This window comes from Oncorhynchus clarkii, chromosome 21, assembly GCF_045791955.1.
Source record: "Oncorhynchus clarkii lewisi isolate Uvic-CL-2024 chromosome 21, UVic_Ocla_1.0, whole genome shotgun sequence".
Lineage (NCBI taxonomy): Eukaryota > Metazoa > Chordata > Actinopteri > Salmoniformes > Salmonidae > Oncorhynchus > Oncorhynchus clarkii.
The window spans coordinates 32820427-32840305 of NC_092167.1; the positions used below are offsets into that span (position 1 = coordinate 32820427).

The following is a 19879-nucleotide window of genomic DNA, read 5'->3' on the forward strand; positions in this document are numbered from 1 at the left end:
CCTAGAAGTGAAGATGGAGATAATAGTAACATAATATTCAGTGGGGTGTAATTTGACTATAATTTAGTCTGTTTCTTGTGAGGTTTTCTGTCCTCAGATAAAGAGGGCTATGAAATCCTGTCTACATATGAAGAGGTCCCAATGAAGAGCGGTGGTTCTCAGTCCTGGTCCTGGGGACTCAAAGAGGTGCGCATTTTTGGTTTTGCCTTGGCACTGCACAGCTGATTCAAATGATCAACTCGTCATCAAAGCTTCAAGTAGTATTTGTGTATTCATTTGTGATGCTATCCTTGATAAGATCCTGTTATTGTCACATACTACACATGCGTGTGCCCATGCATCTATCAATCCAATGTTATCGTGAGTTGTTATCAGGGATATTATTATAATCCACAATGACCTGGTGATGTAAAAGTCTAATAATTACATTGTCTTCCATATTCCCACAGATACCTTGTAACTGGAGATTCTTTAAACGATTGCCTACGTGTAGGGCACTGCAAGGTTGGGTGACCAGGGCCACCTGGGACTGCCTCCTGGAGGAATTCAGGTGTGTGAAGGCTACCTATGTCCTGCATAACTGTTTCAAGGATGGGGTCCATCAACACAGCAAGAGAGGCAATCTGTGTGCGGGAGATCTTCACCTCCTACTTTTTCGAAAAGCTGTTCTCTAACTCCATAGACTACACTATGCACAACCAAAGGCTCTTTTAAGAGCCATTCACATTGCAATAAGAGTATTCTTCCATTTACTTAGCTATGTCAACTGCAGTTATTCAGTTCCCAATTTCTCTCCCTTTGATTTCTACTTCTCAGGTGATGGTGCTGTTTAGGTAAGGGTCTGTACAAAAACAAAACAGGCTATTTTAAATCACCCATATTGAAAAAATGTAGAACAAGTAGACACCCTATAACCCACACCGACACACTCATGCATCAATCTGATTGATGGATTGTGTTGCGGAGTAATGGGGCTCCTTCCACCTTCATAGAATAGGCAAGACGGCCAACCATGGAGAATAGTAAGACACTTCATTATTTCTATAACTACGCTATATTGTTTTTCCTCGTGTGTCCGTTCACGTTTTTCAGCATAAAGAACTCTGCCGCCACTTAGTGTGGTGTGGACACCAGGTGAGGCCACACATAGATTCCTGTTGAACACTGTCTCTTTTAACTACTTTATTTTCTCAATAACAGTCTCTCTCCTTAACTTCATCTTTCTCTCTTCACCCTAAATCCTCTAGGTTATATCAGCTGTGTCGGTGAACCCCTCCTGCATTGGAACTGGCTACATAGAGGCCACAGCATGATCAGAGGTGAGAGATCACTTGGTCAGGTCAACAGGAAGTATTATTAAAGAGATACTTTACATTGAAATACAGATAAAGATGCAGTAGTCCCAGAGTTAATGATCCAAGGTCAGTTTTGCACCTCATGATTATTATGACTAACAATGTTAGAATAAAAAATAAAAACAAGGCTTAAACATGCTCTCTCTCTCCATCTGTCTCTCGTCTGCAGATATGTTTTGATGTGAGAGGATGCCGACCCGCAGACCTATCATCGCCACCTCACCCACTTTTAAGATAGCCTTTGGGCTGACTAGAGACACTATTATGTAATTGTGATGAACTGAGAGAATATTTGAGTTGCACTGTGATTCATTAATCATATGCTGCCTTCCCTGCTCCTATGTTCTGACCTCTTTCCCTTTCTGTCTTTTACACCTCTCTCTCCACCTCTTTCTTCATCTGTTTTTATAATGCACAAGAGATGTGCATTGAAGTACAGATTGAACTTGTATTTATAATGCATGTATTTATAACACTTGGATAATGAACTTCTTTCAATAATGCATTTCACATTCTCTACTGGTTGAAATGAAGTCTCATTTGATGAAACACTACACCTAACCTGTTTAACAGATGCAGATGAAGGGCATTAGATATTGACATGAACCGGTTTTAGAGTATTTACATGATGCATAGGAAGTGTAGTGTACTGTTTTTGAAATTCTATTTCTGTATATATGAATTACAAATCAGCCTTTTAATTAGTTAAATTCTGTTTCTAGTCTATTAGTTACAATGTGTAACCATTGATGTCCCAGGACCAAGATTGGTAAACACTGTTGAAGTGTATGATTGTAATACATACATACATGCATACACAGCATCATTCAAAGACTGGAATTTGATACTCCTGGTAGTGGATATGACATTCATACCTGAACTGCACCTTTATTTGCCAAGGTAGAGTACATGATCAGTGAATATATTCAATGTACAGGCTACAATGTGAGGATCTCATGCATGGTAATTACTACATGTAAATACGACTTGCATCCTTGGCACAAAGTTATATTCTACTCAATCCATAGGCTTCATTAATGTCATTCAGACTGTTTTGAAGTTGATACAACTGTCTATGATAGCTGAGGTTCATAGCTAGGTTCTGAACTAATATGTATACCAAACGTTTGGGCCCATACACAGATCGGCTAGATAGCTACACATCCATAGGGCATACAGGTATTTTTATCCTCCACTGCACAATAAGCAAGAACATAACTAGCTACTTTATTTCATCTATCTGCATTGCATGGCAATTATAAGCAAGGCAAGCTTACAAAATAGTACATTCAATTTGCAGTAAATGCTTTAGCTAGCTAGAAAATTTACATCCACTGTTTCACAAGACGACTGCCTGGTTTGCTGGTTGTATCAGAATTAGAATTTCATACTCATGTCACAACATCATAAAGCTAGCCAGCTAACTGGCTAATGCTAGTCAGCTAACTTGCTCGAAATGTCGCATACATGGTGCAACATCCAGGCACACAGGAAGCACCAGGATTCTCTGCGAGAGAGGCAGAAAGACCCCACACAACTCGGTACAGGTCACATTTCCAATGTAACGCTTGCAGCGTTGCAGAGGCAGTTGCAGTGCGTTCTGTGTGGTGCATACGTTGGATTTATCGAATGTATGTATCAAACTGTATGCCTAGACGGCTTGGCATGTAGTGAACGTTGAACTTTGCACACATATTGTTAAGGGTTGCGTCAATCAAATCTGGTATCAGGATAAATATGACATTGAGTCACCGATTGTATACTATGTATTTTTTATTAGCTAAGCAATAAGTGGTAAATGCAATTTTCGTATATACGGGTTTGCTGTAACACCACACAGGGTAGAACAGAGAACTGACTTGTTCCTGACAAAGTTATTATAATATACTCTGACAGAAGTAGTTCCTGCTTCCGAGCTGGCCTGTCAGAGTAGAGACTGGGCGTGGTTTAAACTCACTCAGCCTATCGTTGATTGTTGGCGCCCGAGCTGGTCCTGGGATATCTGTCTGACTGACCTGAGCCTCACTGCCTACTGATTCATCTGACCATCACTGATGAGCTCGACAGTGTAAGGTGTGACCAAGGTCTACTATATTTGCATAGACAAGTACAGAACAACAATAGAAAGTACACTGAGTGTATAAAACATTAGGAACACCTTCCTAGTATTGAGTTGCACCCCACCTTTTGCACTCAGAACTCCCTCAATTTGTCAGGGCATGAACTCTACAAGGTGTCGAAAGTGTTCCACAGGGATGCTGGCCCATGTTGACTCTAATGCTTCCCACAGTTGTGTCAAGTTGGCTGGATGTCCTTTGGGTGGTGGACCATTTCTTGATACACACAGCAAACTGTGGAGTGTGAGCAACCCATGTCTCAAGGCTTAAAATCCTTCTTAAACCTGTCTCTCCATCTACACTGATTTAACAAGTGACATCAATAAGGGATCATAGCTTTCACCTGGTCAGTCTGTCATGGAGAAAGCAGGTGTTCCTAATGTTTTGTTCACTCGATGTATGTGTTACATGCTGTTGCTAATTTGAATGAAGACTGGATAAGAGTAATTGCTATGAGCCACTTTGCCATCACTGACTGACTGCATCACATTGACATTCCATTTCCTATCCTTTCCCTTTCTTTTCCTTCCTCTCTCTTATCCCTGTCTTTTATATTATTCCTCCAGTCTTAAGCGCCCATCACCCATGGCTGCATCCAGAGTCTGCTGCTCAAGTTCTCTGTCCCGGAGCTCTTCGAAGTAAGCCAGCCGTCTATGGGCACCTCTTCCTCCACGCTAGTCATCTCCGTGGACCACACACAACTCTGTGTCATGATTGGGGGTGGGGCCTTAGCTCAGAGAATGGGGCCCAAGTGAAAAGCAGAGGACCAAGTCCACCATAAATGTCCAAGGCTCCTCCGCTGCTCTTCAGAGCCCACCCTCCCCTCTGCCCACTTCCTCATCACACTGGCACCGGCTTCCTCCTTCCAGCTAGTCGGCCCTCTGATTGGAAGGCTGGCCGAGAAATGGGTGGGGCAGATAAACAGGGCAGGACCAGTAAGGGGCAGAAGCCTCACCTGGACATGGAGATTGAGAGCCTGCTGTACCAGCAATCCACCAAGAAGCAGCAGAGCAAGAAGGTACAGTAGAGGGGGGAAGGGAACTAGATGGAACCCAAGTGTGTGTTATAGATGAGCAGAGTGATCCTGGAGCTGCTGAACACCAGCACAGCTAAAGAACAGTCCATTGTTGAGGAGTTCCGGTCGTGCTCAGGTCCAGGAGTTCTGTGGCCACGGGACCAGAAAGGAGTGTATGCGGTCCAGATTCACACCCCAGGCTTGCACCAAGCAGCATTTCCGGTCAGTGCAGCATTTCCGGTCAGTGCAGCTACACAGTCTTAGAAATACTCTCCAAAATATGTATTGTTCTTGATTAATCAAGAAATCCCTTTGTTTTTACCTCGTCTTTCATTCTATACTTCGTTTAATCATCCCCTCCACAAAAAGATTGTTGTGCTGGTTGAATATCTAAGCGATCTCTCCCTTCTCATTGGAGCTCTCTCCATTCAATCACTTATGATTGGCTGATCTATCTTTTTTGTTGTTGTCCTACCCTATTGACTAAGCCCAAGTCTTCTCTCCCCTCTCTGACGCATCACCAACAAGCATACAGACGAGAGTCTTGAAGACTGCTCTTTCCTCAGCACCTGTTTCCACATGGACACCTGTAAATACAGTATGTGCACTAGGGGATCGACAGCCTCCAGAGGCAGAGGGGGGTCTGATGGGTTCCCAAGTTTGGGACATGGAGGTGGGACTATACCAGGGAGAAGAAGACGGCAATGTGGAGAAACTGTTCCCCCCTCAGGTGAGAGAAGAGGAGGAATAGAGGGAAGGGAAAAGGGGGAGGCTTATGAAAAGGAAGGAGGGAGAGACTGGTGGGGGGTATTTTGGTACACGTCTCTACAGCTTTGGATTTTCTAAATTCATATACCTTCGTAAACCCCAAAGGGGGACATTAGGAAAATGTCTGTCTACATAGTTATGTTCGCTACCTCCAAAAGTAGTCAGATGTGGTTCTTAGGCAGTCTGATGCTGCAGTTCGATCCAGCCTGATCCGGTTTTGTCCCACATCACAGTGGATCTGTTGTGGCATCCGTGTCCTGGAAAAGTTATCTGTGGTGATGGCCGACCCTCCCTGGGACATCCACATGGGGCTGCCCTATGGAACTCTGACGGACATTGAGATAAGGAAGCTCCACACCCCCTTCCTCCAGGACGACGGCCTCCTTTTCCTCTGGGTGACAGGCAGGTACCTCCACTACCTCCACCAATCAGATATGAGTGGAATAGTGTGTTACTAATCGACCAATCAGCTGCCAGGAGAGCAGTACATGCTAATGAACATGCACTACAGCAGAAAGGGTCTGACAGAGCGGTTTAATGATAGAAGCCTTAAACTCCTGATTTTGGATTATGTTGATTGGTGCTTTGACATCTTTCACTTAGAATTTACAATAGACTGTTTTAATCTCCATGTTTCTCCCTAGCTCTTTTCTTTAGGGCTATGGAGTTGTGTGTAGAATGTGTTTCTTTTGGGGTGAGTCTCTTTTTTCATCAAACTTTGTGACTGTTGACTTACTTACTGGCCCAATCTGACTGTGGGTCTTGCCCTTGCTTTCTCTCGTAGCTATGAGCGTGTTGATGAGATCATTTGGTTGAAGACCAACCAGTTACAGCGATTTTGGCATGTATTGTGATATGTTGTGCGACATCATACCTCTTATCTGAGTCTGGGCTCAGCTTTGGGCAGTTTGGTGCAGTCAGTTGGGTGTATTTACTGTTATTATTGTGTGTGTGTGTGTGTGTACACAAGTGTATTGATGTGTGTGTTTCTCCTCAGGTAGGTGTGACTGAAAGCCCACAGGGATTCAAGAGGGCTGGACTGTGATGTCATTGTGGCCAAGGTCAGGGGTCAAACACAATGAATCCATTTGATGTGACATTCCCATCCCAAGAGAGCCCTGATTTGTTTTAACTCAACCCTCTCCTTTATCTCCCTCTTTGTCTCTACCTCTCTAATTTCTCCTATCTTAGGTGCATTCCATCAACCACAAGCCAAATGAGATCGGTGGGATGATTGATACTTTCACCTGGTAGCCAGGAGATTGAGCTCTTTGGCAGACCTCACAATGTCCAACCCAACTTGTACGTGTCTCTGTATTTATTGTATGTTGCTATTTTTCTAAGCTGCATTTATTTTCTCTCTCTCTCTCTCTCTCTCTCTCTCTCTCTCTCTCTCTCAGGGTAACTCTTGCCTATCAATTGGAGGGCATGCACCTAAGATACCTCTTGAACTCTGATCACCTCTTGGACCCTGACGTTGTGGCTCGCTTCCGGAAGTGCCACCCAGACGGAGTCATTTGCAAACCAAAGAACATTTAGAGAGTCGTCTGTCGGACTGTCTTCAGTTTATTCATCTTTTTGTACCGATTACAATATTTTGTGATGAATAAGGTTGAAAGAAAAATATCTTCATTAGATATTTGCACATTTCACAATATCAAGCTAAATTAATCCACCAAAACATTTTAGTATGCAAATTATCTTTTGTATTACATTTGTTAGTAGTACATTTCAGCCATTCCCATTACAACAAGAATAGAGTAAAATGTTAGGATCTTTGATTTCCATTCAAATGGTTGAACATTGGGTAAATCATCAATGTTTTTGTCACCATTATTGGGGATTGCATACAGTGCTTTCACAAAGTATTCTCACCCCTTGACTTTCTCCACATTTTGTTGTTACAAAGTGGGATTACAATTTATTAAATTGTCATTTTTGTCAACAGTATGCAAAATACTCTGTCAAAGTGGAAGAAAATTTAAACAATGTTTTTTATTGATGGAAAATCAAATATTCCGATTTAGATAAGTATATCAACCCCCTAAGTCAATTCATGTTTGACTCACCTTTGGCAGTGATCACAGCTGTGAGTCTTTTTCTTGGTAAATGTCCAAGAGCTTTGAAACCTGGATCGTATACTATTTGTAAGGTTTTCCTGATTTCAGTCTGCTTTTCAACAGATACTGGGAGACAAACCCATCTTTCAGCAGGACAATAAACCTAAAACGCAAGGCTAAATATACGCTGGCGATACTTACCAAGACAACATTGAATGTTCCCGAGTGGCCTAGTTACAGTTTTGACTTAAATCGTCTTGAAAGTGTACGGCGTGACTTAAATGAATTGTGGAGTAAGTACTATGTTGATCCATTCTCAGTTTTCTATCACAGCCATTTAACTCCAACTGGTTTAAAAATCACCATTGGCCTCATGGTGAAATCCCTGAGCGGTTTCCTTCCTCTCCGTCAACTGAGTTGGTGACTGGGTGTATTGATACACCATCCAAAGTTATTTTTCGCCACTAATCAATTGGTGCCCTTCGTGAGGTATTGGAAAACCTCCCATGTCTTTGTGGTTAAAATTCACTGCTCGACTGAGGGTCCTTAAGGATAATTGTATGTGTGGGGTACAGTGATGAGGTAGTCATGAAGAAAAGTTACACTTATTGCACACAGGATGTCTGACTTGTTTTTTATTCCTGAAGTTATTTCAAATGCTTTGAAGACTTAACTCAGGACAGTTCAGCTTTTCATTTTTAATTCATAAATCCACTTTGACATTATGGGGTATTGTGTGTAGACCAGTGACCCCAAATCTACATTTAATTTTAGATTCAGGCCGTAACAACAAAATGTGGAAAAAGTCCAGGGAGTGTGAATACTTTGAAGCCCTGTACATTCTTCTCACCAAACCCACAGAAGTGGTGTCAGTGAGATGCTATTACCTCATCACTCATACAACTATTTCTCAATTTGTATCTAGAACTTAGATTTCTACAAACACAACACAATTAGAAGTGGGGGGGGGGGGGGGGAAATGACATGCCCTTAAACTAGTATGTGAAGCATCTGTTGACTTTCTGGTCACTTCATTGATGTCCCCCAGAAGATTTCATTAGAAGTCAGTCAAGGTAAAAGCTGCATGTAAGATGGAGAGGGCATTGCTGCCAAATAAAGTGTAGACTCAGTCAGTTAGGCAGGGCACTACTAGAAGATCGCTGGCACCAAAATTCATTTCGCTTTGGAAATGTTTCAAAAGGCACTCTCGCACATCTGAGCTATCTTTGTTGCAGGTGCATGGTAACCGCTGAATAAAGTGAGGGGGGGAAACAGAAGAAACCCGCACACTGCTCATTATTAAGCTTTACGTATCGGCCTCGAGGCCTTCGTCAGAGCTTTGGAAATGTTTAAATTAAGTTAAAAGAAAAGGCACAAACTCTGAAACTCATTACTGTCTTTATCAGCTACTCCGATCAGATCTAGTTACCATTATTTTCTCAGCAAGTGAGGACACTGTCAGGATATATTTTTTTAAAAGCCTGTATTTAAAGTTGGGAGGTGCTTACATTCTTACGCACGCACTCCACACACGTACATTGTAATATTGTTGTATGGTGGTATTATACATTTTGCATTGTAGGTATGTATTGGTGTAATAATGTTATATGATGTACTGTTTTATCTTTTATGTGTGATTTAAGTGCCTTAATGTGTTTGGACTCCAGGAAGAGTAGCTGCTGCCTTGGTAGCAGCTAATTGGATCCCTAACACATACAAATACAAATCATATTCACCAGCTAGTATTTTAAAGACACTATTGTTTGCAGTTTATGGTCTTTTACCTGGCCCTAGACCAAACCAACCCAGTAATTTACACCCCAACACACACATTGGAAAAAAGGAACGTAGTAATAAAAAGGGTGGGCAGAAAAACAAAAGGAAAATAATGCAGTTAGTATGATAACGTTGTAAACATTTCTCCATTACATTTCTCCACCTCCACTAGCTACATTAGCAGTGCATTTAGTCTTTCTCTGTAGTGAAGAACTCAATCTGCTGTGATTATATTCCTCCTTTCAGAATCATCTCTGAAGGGAGAGTTGAGAACGATGTATTTATGCACCACTGAGTAGGTGAAGTCTCAGTCCTTCACATTCAACTTCTGCCCCATTCCCCGTTCTGTTGAGCTAGAATAATGGCTGCCATAGTGGAGGGGTAAGTTCATTTTTTCGGGGTGGTGATGATGATGATTGGACAAGCCCAGGTAGTCCCTCCCTGATTCAGTCTTTATTCTTCCATTTGATGCCTAATGAACACTACCCAGGCTGTCGAGGCTGCTCTTACTCAGCAGGTTGCGTCCACTGCGTTGAAGTTGCTGTCCATCTGGTGTCTAAAGGAGAGGCGAGCCTTGGTGGAGAAGTAGATCTGGGATCCACTCAGGCTGCTACCGCCCTCGCCCTGGCTACCACACGACACCGTAGACGACAGGCGAGGCTTCATCTCCTCTCTGGGGACTGGAGGGACGGAGCGAGGTGGCGTAAGATGAGGCGACGAAGAGAGAAGACAGCGGGTTTATTGAACCGCTAGCACACAACGTTTTAGAATCTTTTCTTTGGCATGTCTATACATGTCTACATTGTATGGGATGATTTGATAATGCGATTTAACATAGCTAATGGTATGAATGATCCCTCAGGCATCTTTAATGTAATGCAAATATAACATGACATGCACTGATTTGACATTCTAATAATATAAACATCTAATAGAGGATATCCATTATGAAGTTATGGGTGGAATTAATGAGCAACTTATTGATTGACAGTTATAGTACTGGGAGATTGACATTATGGACTACTATTAGCAGAGCCCCAAGCATTTCTTTAACACAACCTAATTGACATTCCTGGTTATATCAGATCACTTGTTTCAACATGTATTCCAATATACGGTATGTGTTTGATAATCACGAGTGCAGCCTTGGGAAGTTATTCTGACATAATGATAATGTATGTAATAGCGTATGTAATGGAATGGATAACTGTTCTATGCATGAAGTACTGTGAAATGGAAGTAGTTCTCTCACCTGCAGGTGGGGGGCACTGTTTAGCCTTGCATCGTTCCTTACAGCGTCTGTACCAGGAGAAGCACTTGAGGACCTTCACACCCATGCCTGGAGCTGAGGAGGTGTGCGAGAGAGAGAGAGAGAATGAAATAAATATTTTATTATTTTTGATTTGCTATCTTGTAGTTGCACAGCTTTTACACATCAGCTTTGTCTTAATTGCCTAGGCATTTGTTTGTTTGGAATTACTTCTTAGAATCCATTACTCATTTCAAATCACAAGATAACATATCAACCCACAACCACAAATAACTCTTAGCCAACTGATTAGCCTGTCCTTGATAACAGAAAACAATTATAAAATAAAAACAACACGGCCATCTGCTATCAATTAACCTTTATTAACCAGACAATACTGAGACGATGTGTCTTTATCTCATCATCACTCACAGGGTTGCCATAATGGTATTAGTCCGGTCTAGTACACTAATCCAGTGGAATTAGTCCAGTAATGTCACTATGAGGGGACAAAACAATATGAAATGACCTGATGACACCGCGATGACTGAGGAGGCTTAGCTAATCTCTGTCTTGTCTCTTGTCAACAGTAGACGAGCATTCACACAAACACACATACAGTTGAAGTCAGAAGTTTACATACACCTAAGACAAATACATTTAAACTCAGTTTAACAATTCCTGACATTTAATCCTTGTAAAAAATTCCCTGTCTTAGGTCAGCTAGGGACCACCACTTTATTTTAAGAATGTGAAATGTCAGAATAATAGTAGAGAGAATGATTTATTTCAGCTTTAATTTCTTTCATCACATTCCAAGTGGGTCAGAAGTTAACATACACTCAATTATCATTTGGTAGCATTGCCTTTAAATAGTTTAACTTTGATCAAATGTTTCAGGTAGCCTTCCACAAGCTTCCCACAAAGCTGATGTAACCGAGTCAGGTTTGTAGGCCTCCTTGCTCGCACACGCTTTTTCAGTTCTGCCCACAAATGTTCTATAGGATTGAGGTCAGGGCTTTGTGATGGCCACTCCAATACCTTGACTTTGTTGTCCTTAAGCCATTTTGCCACAACTTTGGAAGTATGCTTGGGGTCATTGTCCATTTGGAAGACCCATTTGCGACCAAGCTTTAACATCCTGACTGATATCTTGAGATGTTGCTTCAATATATCCACATCATTTTCATGTCTCATGAAGCCATCTATTTTGTGAAGTACACCAGTCCCTCCTGCAGCAAAGCACCCCCACAACATGATGCCTCCACCCCGTGCTTCACGGTTGGGATGGTGTTCGTCGGCTTGCAAGCCTCGCACTTTTTCCTCCAAACATAACGATGGCCATTATGGCCAAACAGTTATATTTTTCTTTCATCAGACCAGAGGACATTCCTCCAAAAAGTACAATCTTTGTCCCCATGTGCAGTTGCAAACCGTGGTCTGGCATTTTTTATGTCAGTTTTGGAGCAGTGCCTTCTTCCTTGCTGAGCGGCCTTTCAAGTTATGTCGATATAGGACTCGTTTTACTGTGGATATAGATACTTTTGTACCTGTTTCCTCCAGAATCTTCACAAGGTCCTTTGCTGTTGTTCTGGGATTGATTTACACTTTTCGCACCAAAGTACGTTCATTCATGTCTCGGAGACAGAACGCGTCTCCTTCCTGAGCTGTTTGACGGTTGCGTGGTCCCATGGTGTTTATACTTGCGTACTATTGTTTGTACAGATAAACGTGGTACCTTTAGGCGTTTGGAAATTGCTCCCAACGATGAACCAGACTTGCAGAGGTGTTGACATTTTTCCTGAGGTCTTGGCTGATATCTTTTGATTTTCCCATGATGTCATTCAAAGAGGCACTGAGTTTGAAGGTAGGCCTTGAAATACATCCACAGGTACACCTTCAATTGACTCAAATTATGTCAATTAGCCAATCAGAAGCATCTAAAGCCATGACTATTTTCTAAGCTGTTTAAAGGCACAGCCAACTTAGTGTATGTAAACTTCTGAACCACTGGAATTGTGATGCAGTGAGTTATAAGTGAAACAATCTGTCTGTAAACAATTGTTGGAAAAATGACTTGTGTCATGCACAAAGTAGATGTCCTAACCAACTTGCTGAAACTATAGTTTGTTAACAGGAAATTTGTGGAGTGGTTGAAAAAAAGAGTTTCAATGGCTCCAACCTAAGTATGTAAACTTCCGACTTCAACTGTATGTACACACACACACACACACACACACACACACACACACACACCTCCTTTGATAATCCAGCAGTTGGACTTCAATGGGCTACAGCAGATAGCTAAAAGGGCTAATTAAAGCCTTGGATGGAATTACACAGAGGTCACATGACACATACAACACAGACAGGATAAGAGAGGGCAGGCAATTCATGCCATAAAGTATTGTAGCTGCTTAGAGAGATATACTGTTCTGTGGTGTTACCCAAGTCACGTCAAGTCTGTTACTTGTAGGTGTCAATCAAGTCATGTCATAGAGCCCTGAATTAATTTACATACTAATGCTCTCGGCATTTAGCTAGGTAGTCAGTAGGACTCTCAAATGGATTTTGACATGTAATACATGTATTTGCATTGTAAATGTATACATTGATAAATGTATGCAGGCTAACTGAATACTTTGACTGTATGGATCCATTACAGCTATGCCCATGGCAGTCTATATGTCTTACTCAGCCCTTTTCCACACCATCTAAACAAAAATATGAACGCAACATGAAAGTGTTGGTTTCCATGATTCACGAGATGAAATACAAGATCCCAGAAAATTTCTCTCAAATTTTGTGCACAAATTTGTTTACATCCCTGTTAGTGAGCATTTCTCCTTTGCCAAGATAATCCATCCACCTGACAAGTGTGGCATATCAAGAAGTTGATTAAACAGCATGCACATTACACAGGTGCACCTTGTGCTGAGGACAACAGGCCACTCTAAAATGTGCAGTATTGTCACACAACACAATGCCACAGATGTCTAAAGTTTTGAGGGAGCGTGCAATTGGCATGCTGACTGCAGGAATGTCCACCAGAGCTGTTGCCAGAGAATATAATGTTCCTTTCTCTACCATAAGCTGCCTCCAATGTCGTTTTAGAGAATTTAGCAGTACGTCCAACCGGCATCACAACCAGCAGGTTGTAACCACGCCAACCCAGAACTTCCACATCCGGCTTCTTCACCTGCGGGATCGTTTGAGACCAGCCACCCGGAAAACTGATGAAACTGAGGTGTATTTATGTCTGTAATAAAAACAATTGTTGGAGAAAAACTCATTCTGATTGGCTGGGCCTTGCTCCCTAGTGTCTAGGTCTATGCCCTCCCAGGCCCAGTCATGGCTGCACCCCTGCTCAGTCATGTGAAATCAATAGATTAGGGCCTAATGAATTTATTAAAATTGATTAATTTCCTTATATGAACTGTAAATCAGTAAAATCGTTGAAATTGGTGTTGTTGCACATTGTTGCAAATTGCATGTTGCGTTTACATTTTTGTTCAGCATAGTTTACAATTTGCATGTTATTCTTCCCAAAGAGTTAACATGTAGAGACAGGCTTTGTTGGCTTGGTGCCCACTACCCACCCTGCTTTCCTATCATTGAAGTCACACACATACACGAGCACGCACACAAACTACTTAGCTTCTCATTGAGGTCCCTGATTCGCCAGAAGAGTCATTTTGCATGTTTTCCCAGCCTGGGTGAAGTGTTACAGATGGCTCGATATAAATGTAAAGGTCATTTTCCGAATGAGCCGACATGCAGCGTGAACGCTAACGTGGAAGATTCAAAAGTAGCGCATTTTGCCTTTACTAGTCCTGTATTAGCAGATTGACATAGCCGTCTGTAGCGGGCAACAACACAACATTTATGGGGTCCCTTTGTCCTCAGCAATGAACTAATTGATTACCATTGAAATAAAGTCGAAAGGTTGTACTAAATTGAGTCTGAAGAACTCTCTGGTAAAAACCTTTGAGCAGTCTTAGTTTTCAGTGTTGCCAGTATAGCTTTCTATTCCTTCAGTATATCTGAAAATATGTCCCCTGACACTTTGATACTGCCACTTACCTTGTTCCACTGACCTCATGTTTGAAGGCACCGGAATAGAACAGAGAAATTGAATGACTCTCTATTGAAACAATCATATTGCTTTCTATTTTAAAACCCTCTCATGGTCTTCCATCATCACAGATCTCCATTTAGCTCCCGCTCTGTGGCAACGTCAGGAGAGGGTGGCGGTGCTGCCAACAAATTGAGGCTTTCCTTGCAAGCCCATGACCACACATAACAGAAGCCTTTCACTGGACTCTGCTGCAAGTGCAGACATGCAATCTGTAGCAGAAAACCCTCTGACTGGCGTGGGTGTGTTTCGCTGGCTGTAACACTCACTGGCGTGGGTGTGTTTCGCTGTCCCTGCACTCACAGGGACGAGCTAATTTCATAAAGACGTGACAGCTCTCTTACAGTCTCTGAGCACCTTTGACTCCTAGGGGTCAGGCCAAGGTGGGGGACTCATATCAGTTTTCCCCTCTGTCGAGAGTTAGTCACGATTAGTGAAAATAGCTTTCAAAAACAACTCTATTTTCTCTCTCTCTCTCTCTCACCCTCTCCCCCTTTCTACCCTTTCCCCCAACCCCTCTCTCGTTCTCTGGTATGGCTCTTATCCATATACAGACACAATGAACCCGTTATACTAAGTTAAATGTTGCTCGGCCAAGCTGTAGGAAGTTGTTCAGATAGACAGACTGATCAATTTAGCCACTTTGGAATTCCTGAGAGGGAAATAAGGAAATGGTTGAGTTTGTGATAGCACTGAGTTGGGTTAGGACATTGACTATAAAACATACCGTTGTCTTTTATTGTATGGTGTGGTGTACATAGGAGAGTGATGGAAAGAGAGCGGGGTGGGCAGGAAAAAATAACAAATCAGCCTTGTAATGTAGAGCACACATTGGTCAGATTTCTTTTCCAGACCTTTCCATGAGCCAAAGCCTAATTCCTTCTTATTTCTGTAAAAACCCTGAAGAAGATCAAAAGCCTAAACGCGTTGTTTCTACTCTTTGCAATAAATAAGCTTTTTAAAATGTCATTCCGTTTGTTCTACAATTGTTGCTGAATCTCCCCTCTACTTCATGCGCCTAAATCTGCACAGAGATAATACATTCGTTGTGTATTAATGACCCACTCAAACACAGTCCTTTTCTCAATCTGGGTCACGCACACAAAATAGACGGTCAGTGGTGAGGAATTTTGGGCCCCGGTCATTAGTACAGCATCTAGTACAGCCAGTCTTTGGAAAAGAACAGCAGTCACAGGGCTTAGAGCAGAACAGCAAAACCAGTCCAGTGGAAGAAAGAGAGAGAGAGAGAGAGAGAGAGACAGACACAGACAGAGACAGAGACAGTGGGAGAGAAAGGGAGAGAGGGAGCGAGAGAGCGAGAGAGAAAAGGTTTGAGAGAAAGGGAGAAAAAGAGGGGGAAGAGAGAGACAGAGAGGGGATTGGAGAAGGAGAGAGCCTGAGAGGGTGGGAGAAAGTAGAACAGTGCCCACCTAAACAGCAGAGAGAGGGGGAAGGCTGGAATTGGGCTTTGGGCCTGTTTTCTGTGCAGGATCCTGCCAGGGCAGAGCACAGTGGTGACGTGAAGGACGTGCAGCTCTGAACGATGTGGTTTTACTAATACACACTGCCTGGTCATTGACTTATTCTGGCAGTTACTGATTGCTCAATATTGCTAAAATACTCATAGGTTGTCTTATCGCCCTATTATTTGTCATAGGGTGTGTGTGTGTGTGTGTGTGTGTGGATTTATCAAATCAAAGTTTATTGGTCACGTACACACTTTGGCAGATGTTATAGCAGTTGCAGTGAAATGCTTATATGTTAAACGCTTAAATACATATACCTATGCATACATATGACAGGTTACATACAGAACTATACACAGTGAACAACGTAAAACACACATTCTTCGTGTGTGTTCCTACCTGGAATTTAAAATGGTTTGCAGCATGTAACATAACCCGGAAAGTCAGAGTATATGAGCAAACTCTACAGAAATCTGATTTTCTGTTTTTCAACCTTTCCTATGTCCATTCCAAGTCTTCAGCCTCTTGGGAGACTTAGTGTCTGTCCCAAATGGCAGCCTATTCCCTATATAGTGCGCTACTTTTGACCAGGGCCCATAGGGCTCAGGTCAAAAGTAGTGTACCATGTAGGGAAGAAGGTGCTATTTGGGACACAGACTTAGAGAACTTGTGGCAGTGAGCCTGGGTCTGTAATAGAGCTCGCCAGCTTGTAGTCCTAAAAAATGGGAATGAGTTACGTTTGGTTTGTTCAGCCCTTCCTATGGGGAAAATAAATGGGGATAGAATAGGGTTTTGGAATAAACGCCGAAAATGAGGTCTTAGGTTAACACAGGCTTAGGTGATCTTATATATGTTTTGTTCTATGAGATAATATCAGTCAGTTAACATGACCTTTATGAATTATAAAAGGCTTTGTGCTTTTTTTAAAATGACATAAAGGCTTCAAAACTCACAAAAAAATGACGTTAGCTGATGAAGATAATATCATAGAACAATACGTATGAGATCAGCTAAGCCTGTGTTTACCACAGACGCTATTTTCAGTGTTTTCCAAAAACCCTACAAAACTCCATTCATTTTCCCATAGACTTTGCCCAACAAATCATGGCAGAGTTAGTACCTACAAAAAGACGCCATTACTATTTCTCTCTATGCCCCTGAAAGAAGCAGGGCCCCTGCTCCCTTGGCACGATGACGCACATTTAGGCCTATTGGTGCCCAGTCTGCCCACTAACATTAGAGCCCTTACCCATCTCCAAAACAGCTATGGAAATGGGAAGTAATACTCAAACACGACTTTTCTTGCAGTTGTGTCAGATCTTTTTGCATAATTTCCCTCTGGCCATTTTCCAATGTTGAATAACGGTAGGCCTATGGAATTTTACCATGGTTCCAGAAGAGGGCCCCCAACAGGTTGAATGAAGTGACAGAACAACAGAGCAATATGGGCTAATTTAAGCTTTTATTTAATCAGTGCATCACCGCTCTCTCTCTCTCTGCCCCCTTGTTCTCTATAATATTTTAAAATACCCGGGTTAAATGCATGGGAGTGTGTTTTAATCCCTATATTTGATTATTTTCAAATACATGCCAATACTTTCCAACCTTATTTCCAATTACAATATTCAACTACTTGTATTTTCTGAATGCTTACTTTGAAATGTATGTGAAAAGTAATTGAGAAATTTCAAATAGTATTTGAACCCAGGTCTGGCAGTAACATCATTTGTTTCTGTTCAAACTGTTTGTCTGAAAGAGGAGTTGTGGGTGTAAATAATAAATAAAGGAGTTTTTACATTTTCGTGGAAGAGGGTGTGCTAACACTCTGACAGGAAGTCTATTAATTAATACACCCTTTTCTGTCTAAATAAAGTGTCACGCATAATATAAATTGTTTTGGAATCATCTGGAGTGGAGTAGGAAGGATTAGTTTGAACTAAGATAGCATTTTCTCATATCCATGCAGGCTCCATGTATCGCAGAGTTAGAGTGCCGATCCAGGGTCAGTTTAGCCTTTTAGATTATAGCGAATGGGCAGGGGGTGGCCTGATCCTAGATCAGCACTCTTACTCTGAGACGCTTGAATACTGGGCCGAGGTCTAAATCATAAAAGCCAAATGAAGGCCCAATATCGAAGTCAACACTGAACAACAATATGACGCTTGCGTATTCTAATCGTTACGCTTTGAACACACTGCGCAAAATAGTACGCAGCATCGTCTGGATGTGTATGCAACTGAAGTTCAACATGCACCTTCTGTTACCATTTCTGTCAAGCCGTCACGCATACAGTTTGACGCATACGTTCATAACATCCAATGTATGCACCACACCAAACGCACTGCAACGCAAGGCAAACTTTCATTGGAAATGAATGTAATTCCGGTGTACCAAAATGCTTAGTACAGGCACACTGTACAGCAAGCCTACAACTCTCATGGGACACTCCCACCCAGACACACCTCCTACAGCCAAGTAAACAGCCATACAGCCCCCCTCCCTCTCTATCTCCGAGGCAAGTTACACTTTTCCATAACGGTTTAGGCTACTATTTGTCTGTATGTGTTGTGTCCAACCCTCTATTCTGCATTAAATTAATTAATAGTCTCCTCAAAAGTGTACTGCAGTGAAAACCTTAAAATAAGCACAATAACCTACCTGATCAGTTGCAACTTTGCAGATCTGGAAGAAAAATGTGCAATTTTCAATTAGGATACCTATACAGCTGAATCGAATTATTGGTTCCAATTCAATGGTGATTTCACCATTTGCAACTTTGCTTGTTCCACTTTCTGATGTCAGTTCTGCTAACTAAATGCGACCTCCACAAGACTCGGCGCGAGGCGGGCGTTTTATACCGATTGCTAGGTTGATCCTTGCACTGCACTAGATGGCAACATGGAAAGGTTTGTGGAGCGCATGGAGAGCCTGAACTTTAAATAGCTCATCCCTGTGGCCCGAGACACGCCTCCCTCACTATCTCCCTCCTTTTCTCAATGTGGTATTCAACAGTCTATAACAAGTCACTGTTTAGTCACACACAGACAGTAGCAGTGTTTCGGTCTGTAGACCTATTGGATAGTTAGGGATTAGAGGGTGGATATAATTCATTTGGATTTGACACAATTAACAAATAAAGCTGAGAAGATTATAATGCACTAGAGGAGTGAATCGTTGATCTGTGAATAAATGACTGGAGGGATGAATTAATGAACATGGGAATAAAATAGAACAGTACATAGCATGAGACAAAGCGAGAAAGAGAGATCACAAAGTCTCTCCCTCTCCTTCTTTCCATGACAAATAAGATTTTCGACAAACGTCAGAGAGATCGTGTACGTATGTGCCTGCATTAACATACCCCTATACCCCCTGGCCTAAACAGATGTAGGATCTTAATTTTAGACAGTTTGCTACAGCAGGAAAATAATCCTGCAGCAACCGTAATTGTAAGGGAAAATCATGTCAAATTTCAAAAAGTGGAAATTACAAACTTCAGAAGCCTTTTTAAACCTCAAATACACTATAAGTTGAACATTTCCTGCATTGCATGAATGTTTTCCTGCAGCAGGGTGATCAGATTAAGATCCTATATCTGTACCCACTCATCGGACCAAGTCATTTCCTTTCAGCTGATTCACAACTGTCCCAGTAAGCACGGACAGGTTGGTTGAGTTTGCTCCCCTCCTTGTTTCCAGGAATTCCATGGTCTTGTAACGGCTGTTTGAAGAAGTGGACCAAAGCGCAGCGCGGTAAGTGTTCATGATATTTTAATAGAACTGAACACTGAATAACAAAAAGATTGAACGAAACAGTTCTGCCTGGTGCAGACACAAAAACAGAAAACAACGACCCACAAGATACAGGTGGGAAAAGGGTACCTAAGTATGGTTCTCAATCAGGGACAACGATAGACAGCTGCCTCTGATTGAGAACCA

General features: G+C 42.0%; 1 protein-coding gene, 1 long non-coding RNA gene and 1 pseudogene across 3 annotated transcripts; 2 read left to right on the forward strand and 1 right to left on the reverse strand.

Annotated features, from left to right (window-relative positions):
• Positions 1 to 1157: 1157 nt before the first annotated feature.
• Positions 1158 to 1870, forward strand: LOC139379455 (uncharacterized). The gene is made up of 2 exons (XR_011628387.1): positions 1158 to 1319; positions 1525 to 1870. It is a non-coding gene; the product is annotated as an uncharacterized lncRNA (long non-coding RNA).
• Positions 1871 to 2811: 941 nt separating this feature from the next.
• On the forward strand, positions 2812 to 6794 carry LOC139379194 (N(6)-adenosine-methyltransferase subunit METTL3-like; annotated as a pseudogene).
• Positions 6795 to 6812: 18 nt separating this feature from the next.
• On the reverse strand, positions 6813 to 18853 carry LOC139378928 (uncharacterized protein C17orf114-like). 2 transcript variants are annotated; one of them, XM_071121543.1, is made up of 3 exons: positions 18600 to 18853; positions 10344 to 10436; positions 6813 to 9771 (listed from the first exon to the last, which is right to left on the reverse strand). In XM_071121543.1, exons 2-3 carry the CDS (start codon positions 10426 to 10428, stop codon positions 9602 to 9604), a joined length of 255 nt encoding a protein of 84 aa, XP_070977644.1. In that variant the 5' UTR covers positions 10429 to 10436; positions 18600 to 18853; the 3' UTR covers positions 6813 to 9601. The 2 variants fall into 2 exon arrangements, with proteins under 2 accessions (XP_070977644.1, XP_070977643.1); XM_071121542.1 differs by having other exon boundaries at positions 10344 to 10446; positions 18600 to 18838.
• Positions 18854 to 19879: the final 1026 nt, after the last annotated feature.

What these genes read in the sequence shown, in the direction of transcription:
- LOC139378928 (XM_071121543.1), bottom strand. Translation starts at nt 10,428, where the DNA reads ATGGGTGTGAAGGTCCTCAAGTGCTTCTCCTGGTACAGACGCTGTAAG. An exon ending in ACAGTGCCCCCCACCTGCAG is followed by an intron (nt 9,772 to 10,343) that starts GTGAGAGAACTA and finishes CCGTCCCTCCAG; the next exon opens with TCCCCAGAGAGGAGATGAAG.